The sequence below is a fragment of the Hyalella azteca genome, unplaced genomic scaffold (genome assembly GCF_000764305.2).
Source record: "Hyalella azteca isolate HAZT.00-mixed unplaced genomic scaffold, Hazt_2.0.2 contig12304, whole genome shotgun sequence".
NCBI lineage: Eukaryota > Metazoa > Arthropoda > Malacostraca > Amphipoda > Hyalellidae > Hyalella > Hyalella azteca.
In genome coordinates, this window is record NW_025942264.1 from 1 (window position 1) to 7,320 (window position 7,320).

The 7,320-nt window shown below is 41.7% G+C and overlaps 1 protein-coding gene across 1 annotated transcript; it reads left to right on the forward strand.

The window, feature by feature from the left end:
• Positions 1-49: 49 nt before the first annotated feature.
• LOC125178736 (sensory neuron membrane protein 1-like) lies at positions 50-7,309 on the forward strand (the record flags this gene model as incomplete). The annotated part of the gene is made up of 3 exons (XM_047883215.1): positions 50-88; positions 1,698-1,795; positions 7,160-7,309. Coding segments are annotated over exons 1-3 (287 nt in total), but the record flags the coding sequence as incomplete, so codon positions are not given.
• Positions 7,310-7,320: the final 11 nt, after the last annotated feature.

The following is a 7,320-nucleotide window of genomic DNA, read 5'->3' on the forward strand; positions in this document are numbered from 1 at the left end:
GGGTGGGTGACTTGCCGACACGATCACGGTGGGTGAGGGACTTGCCGACATGATCCCGGCGGGTGAAGGACTTGCCGACATGATCCCGGTGGGTCGGGGACTTGTCGACATGATCCCGATGGGCGGGGGACTTGCCGACACGATCCCGGTGGGTGGGAGACTTGCCGACATGATCCTTGTGACGAACTAGCCTTATAGATATCCCAATTACCAGTCGCGTCAGCTCCGCAGTTCGGATGGTCTTGTTACGCCCACCAATGACCGGGAAATGTAAGGCACTCCCTTATTGGCGTAATGAGCAAAGCTTGGACTGAATGGATTGAAACTCCAATGGCAAGCTTAATTCAATGTTTTACAGATGGCCAGCGAAAAACAGTAAAATAAATTAGAAATAATGATTTTACAAACGGATGAGAAGATGGGAACAAAGTAAAATAACAAATCGGATAACCTGAACGAATAGTTGCAAATCGGACACGAGAGATATAGTAGTAAATCTATTACGCGGAGAAAGCCAGAGTAAGGAGTTCACAAAATTAAGCGCACGATCCTAAAACAGAAAACAAGAGTAAATAACTACCCAAAACAAATCAATATGTTCACTAAAATCTCGGTATTTCATGAACATTCAAATTTCACTAATATCGCACGCAACAACCCACCCTGGCGTCGGGGTTAAAATCTAATAAGAGATGAACCAGCACTCAAATCTGGATCAGCAGCTTATCTGACGGGCACAATCAATTTAACGCCCATGCACGTCAAAGCTGGTCGCGCTAATCTTAACGGTCTGACTGCCAGTGGTGGAAATTTTCATACTACTACATTACAATCCTGTTGGGTGGGGTCTTGTCGACATGATACCGGTGGGTAGGGGACTTGATGACATGATCCTGTTAGGTTGGGGGAGTTCGACATAATCCTGTTGGGTGGAGGACTTACTGACATGATCAGCGTGGGTGGAGGACTTGCCGACATGATCATTTCGACGGATGAGAGCCAAGAATGCCGGCGTCAAACAAGCCTGCTGCCACATGAGTAACTTCTAGGCTTTACTCGTGCAACCGTTCTCCTAATATAATTAAATATATCACTTTCATGATGAAAATAACTGTTATATGTTCACTAAGAATTTAGGAGTAGTGAAAATATGATGAATTTAGTTGGCGTTCGCTTGCTTTTAAATTCTTGGTGATGTTGAGATTTAATGGCGATTAATGATATAAGTATTGTTAGCCTATATATATTGCCCTAATCCGCTGTTTTATCATTAATTTGATTTCCGTACTATATCAGTTTCTTGTGACACAAATTACACTCGATGGATATGCTTAAATGTGATTTTCAAGATAAGAATAATTATCTTATATTAAGAATTGATACTTTAATTTTGATCAGTTTTAGGCGAAAGCAGAAATTTAATTTATTCAATGATTGTGCATGCATTATAGAAACCAAGCATTAGCTTGCAATCGACGTCAATTCGTGTTATCGATTTTTAAAAAAATGATAAAAACGCAATGAATGCTTTATTATAACTTTAATTTCATTTACCTGAAGAGCATACATGTTAACGAACGCTCACTTATCAGTTAACTGGAAAGCATTATTCGTAGCTGAGTTTTCTCACTACTAGTGGAAAATAAACAGTGAAACAATTGCACAGTAATGACTAATGTGTCCAATAATGTTAACAGGAGCTGGGGGTGCCAATAAGCGTGCGGGCGCGCATGCAGCTCAACATGGCGGTTGTGCCGTACAAAAGTTTGAATTTCCTGGGCCTTGGAAGAATAGAGTGAGTACCGAGCAGAGAGAAGGCTATGTGATATGTACGGAGAGCTGCTCATGGTACGAGAGCCACTCATGGTACGAGAGCCACTCATGGTACGAGAGCTGCTCATGGTACGAGAGCTGCTCATGGTACGAGAGCCACTCATGGTACGAGAGCTGCTCATGGTACGAGAGCCACTCATGGTACGAGAGCTGCTCATGGTACGAGAGCCACTCATGGTACGAGAGCNCCTACGTGTACCGGTGAGTCATCCATGTGGACCCTACGTGTACCGGTGAGTCATCCATGTGGACCCTACGTGTACCGGTGAGTCATCCATGTGGACCCTACGTGTACCGGTGAGTCATCCATGTGGACCCTACGTGTACCGGTGAGTCATCCATGTGGACCCTACGTGTACCGGTGAGTCATCCATGTGGACCCTACGTGTACCGGTGAGTCATCCATGTGGACCCTACGTGTACCGGTGAGTCATCCATGTGGACCCTACGTGTACCGGTGAGTCATCCATGTGGACCCTACGTGTACCGGTGAGTCATCCATGTGGACCCTACGTGTACCGGTGAGTCATCCATGTGGACCCTACGTGTACCGGTGAGTCATCCATGTGGACCCTACGTGTACCGGTGAGTCATCCATGTGGACCCTACGTGTACCGGTGAGTCATCCATGTGGACCCTACGTGTACCGGTGAGTCATCCATGTGGACCCTACATGTACCGGTGAGTCCTCCATGTGGACCCTACATGTACCGGTGAGTCCTCCATGTGGACCCTACGTGTACCGGTGAGTCATCTATGACGAAGATCTTTCATCGCCGTGTGGGACGATAAATTTTTCTTGCACTAAAAATGAATCCAGATAAGGATTAAATTCATTCATTTATTCACCATGGAGGTATACAAGAAGTTGGGTCTAGTTAACTGCTCGAGTTATCGATGAACAATTGAACAATGATTAAGTAAACGGTATTTTCAATGAAAACTGACAGTTGTACACAGTTCGGAAGGGATAAGCTTTATTACGAATCATATGGGACTCCTTATTCTAACACTCAATCAAACTGTAGGACAGATCTTTATTTAAGAAAAATGAGCAAAGTAATTTTTCTTCGTTTGAAGAAAAGGAGAAGAACATGCCACCAACAATCAAATGAACACTTGTTATTTAATTCCTGCTAACACACAGAGTGTCAGAGCAGAGTTTCAATACAGAGTATTACAAGAAGGCAACCATCGACTTCCACTCATTCTCGCAGAAAGTCCCACAAGAATACGCACATCAGTATTCTGTAACTCAAGCAGGGAGTATCACCTTAAGACAAACATCAATGCTATCTCACTCAAGCAGGGTTTTATAAGAAGACAAACATTAATTTTCTGTCATTCGCGTAGAAAGTTTTACAGTAAATAAAACAAATATCAAAGTTCTCTCATTCGCGCATAGCATTTCACACTAAGATAAACATCAAAATTCTCTTATTTGCGCATGGGATTTTACAATAAAATAAACATCAGAGTTCTCTCAGTCGCGCATACAATTTTACAATAAGACAAACATCAAATGTTCTGTCATTTGCGTAGAGAGTTGCAAAGTAAATAAGACAAATATCAACGTTCTGTCATTCGCGCGGCAAGTTTCACAGTAAATAAGACGAACGTCAATGTTCTGTCATTCACGCAGAGAGTACCACAAGAAGACGAACCTGGAATTCCACGAGAACGCGACGGTGTCTTTCTACCAGCAGCGCTGGTGGGTGTGGGACCAAGAGGCCTCAGGCAACCTCACCGAGGACGACCCCATCTGTATCCTCAATACGGTGCCTGTGGTGAGCTGAGTAAGCGAGTGTGCTATAATGAAGCGCTTCTTATTCCATACTGCATCCGTATAACAATATTTAAACAGCTGAGTATTGGAAGATGTGTTTTACGAGGCTGTTTAACTAAATTTATTTTATAATCAATAGTAATCCTCTCATATATGGCCGATGGTGTGCTATTTAAAATTTGATTACCCAGTCTCAAAACACAACACTTGGTTTAAGCGGGGGTTTTACAGCCATGCTGGTCAGCCGTTTATGGTGACAGACTCACTAGTTAGCTCCCTATACATCTGACTATAGCATCTCAATGTGACTCTGGCTAAAATGATCGGTATAGAGTAAACTAAAATCGCAATAAGATTAAATTATCTCGAATCACAGTCAAAGATTTTTTCAAGCTTCTTGCAGCTATACTATTTTCATTGATAATTGGGGCAATATTTTTCTCGGACCTGTTAACAAATGATCGTTCGCGAGTTGTGACGGTAGCAACTAAGTCACTCTGTTGCGGGAAAGCTGAGCAACATATTTCCTCGATAGCAAAACTGAATAGCAGGTAATTTCCTAAACAACGTTTGAATGGAACATAGAAGATAACTTTGTTAAATTTATAGAAAAAATACAAAACATATATAAATGGATTAAGCGTAGATTTATATAGGTAACAATCTAAGTAGATCAACGCTACAGGTAATAATACGAAGGTTCCAATGTAATGAGGCTCGAGAGTCCGGCCATCCAAATAAATGTCAAAATCCGTCCAGACTAGAGGTTCAGGAGCCGATAACAGCCCCATCAGTGGGCTCAGGGAAAGTTTTTGATGAACACCACACAATTTGGACCACCGCATCGGCTGTAAATCACAACCATTCACAGGTGGACATTATGTTGCGTAAACGGTGATTCCGGATATGATTGAATTACACAATAAACTTAGCAGTAAATGCATTGGGGCTCAGTACCAATGTTCACCTGAACTTTCGACTCGTTCCGCACTGCATGGCGCTTGATAGCGACAATTGTGGTTCATTCCATCAGTACTTGGTTGTAGACTCCTAGAAGGTTTTTTACAATGGTCGTCCCAAAACAGCATATATAGCACTTTGTCACATTGTTCCTGTATCAACTTTTTCAGTACAGGACCGGGGTTTCGACACATTGCTCCTGCACTTTCTTCTTTATCGTACGGTAACCGGGCTGTGACACATAATTATTTTCTCTACTGAGAAAGGGATTTGATGAGGGCCTTGTCAGAGAAATCATAGAAGCTGGTTTTCTCCAGCATCACAACCTTCCTCGTCTGCCGGTCAGGTACTGGTCTTCCCCGGGTCCGTAAGCGTCAAAAGCCGATGGTACTAGACCCTGTTTCATGTTCACTCTGATTCAATCCTTGATCTCAGATTCGAGCAATGCGTGGCAGAGATACGCTGCTTGTTGGTTCTTCCAATCTCGGCCTGCTACCACAAGGAAGCTCGATTCAGGCCGGGAACTTCATACTTCGCTACGAGCTGCTCATGAAGACGCACTTTTGACTCGTTTCCCCCCTTTCTACGTTTTTCCATGCCAACAATAATGTACAATATTTAACTATTATGAAGCGTATCATGATTATTTGATTGCGACTTCTGGTTTATAAATAACTTTTCAGCAGAGTTCTAAAAACAGTTAGTGCTCCCAGCAAAACTTAAGGCTGCGACCCTTCGTAGAGGCCGCAGTAACTTACCCCACCATTGATGATCAAACGTTTATTATGTTATATTCCATCTCACTTGAATACAATCTTGTACTTGTTTTACAGTCTTGCGCAGTTCTTCACTAGTTGAAGTGCGGCATTTACTGGGGAAGCGGCATACTCGAATGTAATTTCTAGAAGATTTTAACTGGACATGCATGGGCTTCTAGCTAGATCGCAGAAGAAGTGATAATAAATAAATAAATCACACTCCAGCAACTGTCAACGCTTAAATTCATTAATGGGCCAAAATAGAACAGTCCAAGAAGTGATGGTAGAAACTAAACGACTACATACATTTTGTTTACAGTCAGCAGCTTACTCAAGTCGTGACCACCCCTTTCAACTCACCGGTCTAAACATGGTGCTAAACCAAGTTAACGAGACTCTGACGGGCGTTTTCCCGGCTCGGCAGATACTCTTCGACGGATATCAGGTGAGTCTCAGGTTTCTACAAACAACTAATTTTTTGAAGAGAAGAAAATTTTGATTACCCTTGGAATTTAAGAAAATCTAACCTTGCTCCCTTTTGGAAAGTATTAATGTAGCAGTTCAATTTTTTCGTACATGGGTAAAATTAGAAGAAATACGTGTACAGCTATTCTCATTATAAGTTATAAAATAGTGCGATTATGTAAAAACGTAATTCAAAAGGTTAAGACCGTAAGTAAAATTTCGGCCCTGGTACAATCAATTTTCGCAATTGTCTCGGGAATTTTCGCAATTGTCTCGGGAGACAAGTTGAGGAAAGACTAACTATAATTAAAGTTATTGCGGGTAACATCTACTATAAGGTNCGAGAGCTGCTCATGGTACGAGAGCTGCTCATGGTACGAGAGCTGCTCATGGTACGAGAGCTGCTCATGGTACGAGAGCTGCTCATGGCACTAGAGCTGCTCATGGTACGAGAGCTGCTCATGGTACGAGAGCTGCTCATGGTACGAGAGCTGCTCATGGCACTAGAGCTGCTCATGATCTTAGTGACACTCACAATATGGGAACCGCTCACGATATGTAAGTCATTAAAAGCAATCGTCTGCAATTAATTATACCAAGCAATTTTAGCAATTAATTTCTTTTAATGGATGATATCTATATTCTCATCGATAATGAATCTTTCGATACTCTCACATTAGCTCATTATTCATCTTGCATTGGAACTGCAGAAATTAAACTTACCTCAAATGAGGTATAGACCAAGTTTACCGAGGAATTCCTAACTAAATATTACCAAAGGTACAGAATCTATGAATAATTTAACTAATAATAATTGACAATAGTACAAATTTTGCAATTCTAGCTGAATGTTTGTTGAACTGAGGGATATTTAATGGAAGAAATTAGAAGTTAAAGCTAAGATTTAGTAACGCAGGCTGCATGTCGTACTCTATAGCGACAACGCAATTTTTTTTGACCACATCCTCGACCGCGGATTAAGCACGAATATCCTAGACTTGCACCAGGATATCAAAAACGAAAACAATTGATTTTGTGCGAGTTCGTACGAAAACTTTAAGACAAAGTGAGCTCAAAAGCCACCGCATGGAAGCTCGGATATTTGTTCTTCGTCCCGGAAAACGAAAGAAGCGTCGTCAAACTTTCAAGAAAACTATTAATAAGATTTATTTTCTGGTTTTCAATTGAACTTGTATGGAGGAACAACTGAAGCTAAATTATACCAATATACAAGTATATCTAAAATAGTCAATAATTTATTATGCTACACGGTTATGTTTCGTATTCAGATTGAAAAGTGTTAATGTTATTTCTTAGTTCCAAAGATTTTATTGCTAACTAAACTTCAACTTTTCAGCATATTGGCGAAAGTGAAGGAAGTGATCTTGCCCCTAATCTGGTTCGAGGTGAGCGCGGGGCTGACGGAAGAGCTTGCGAAGGACCTGAAGCCGGTGATGTTCCTACTCCACACGCCCACCATGACCATCATCTGGAGCCTCTTGGTCGTGTGTGGAGCTT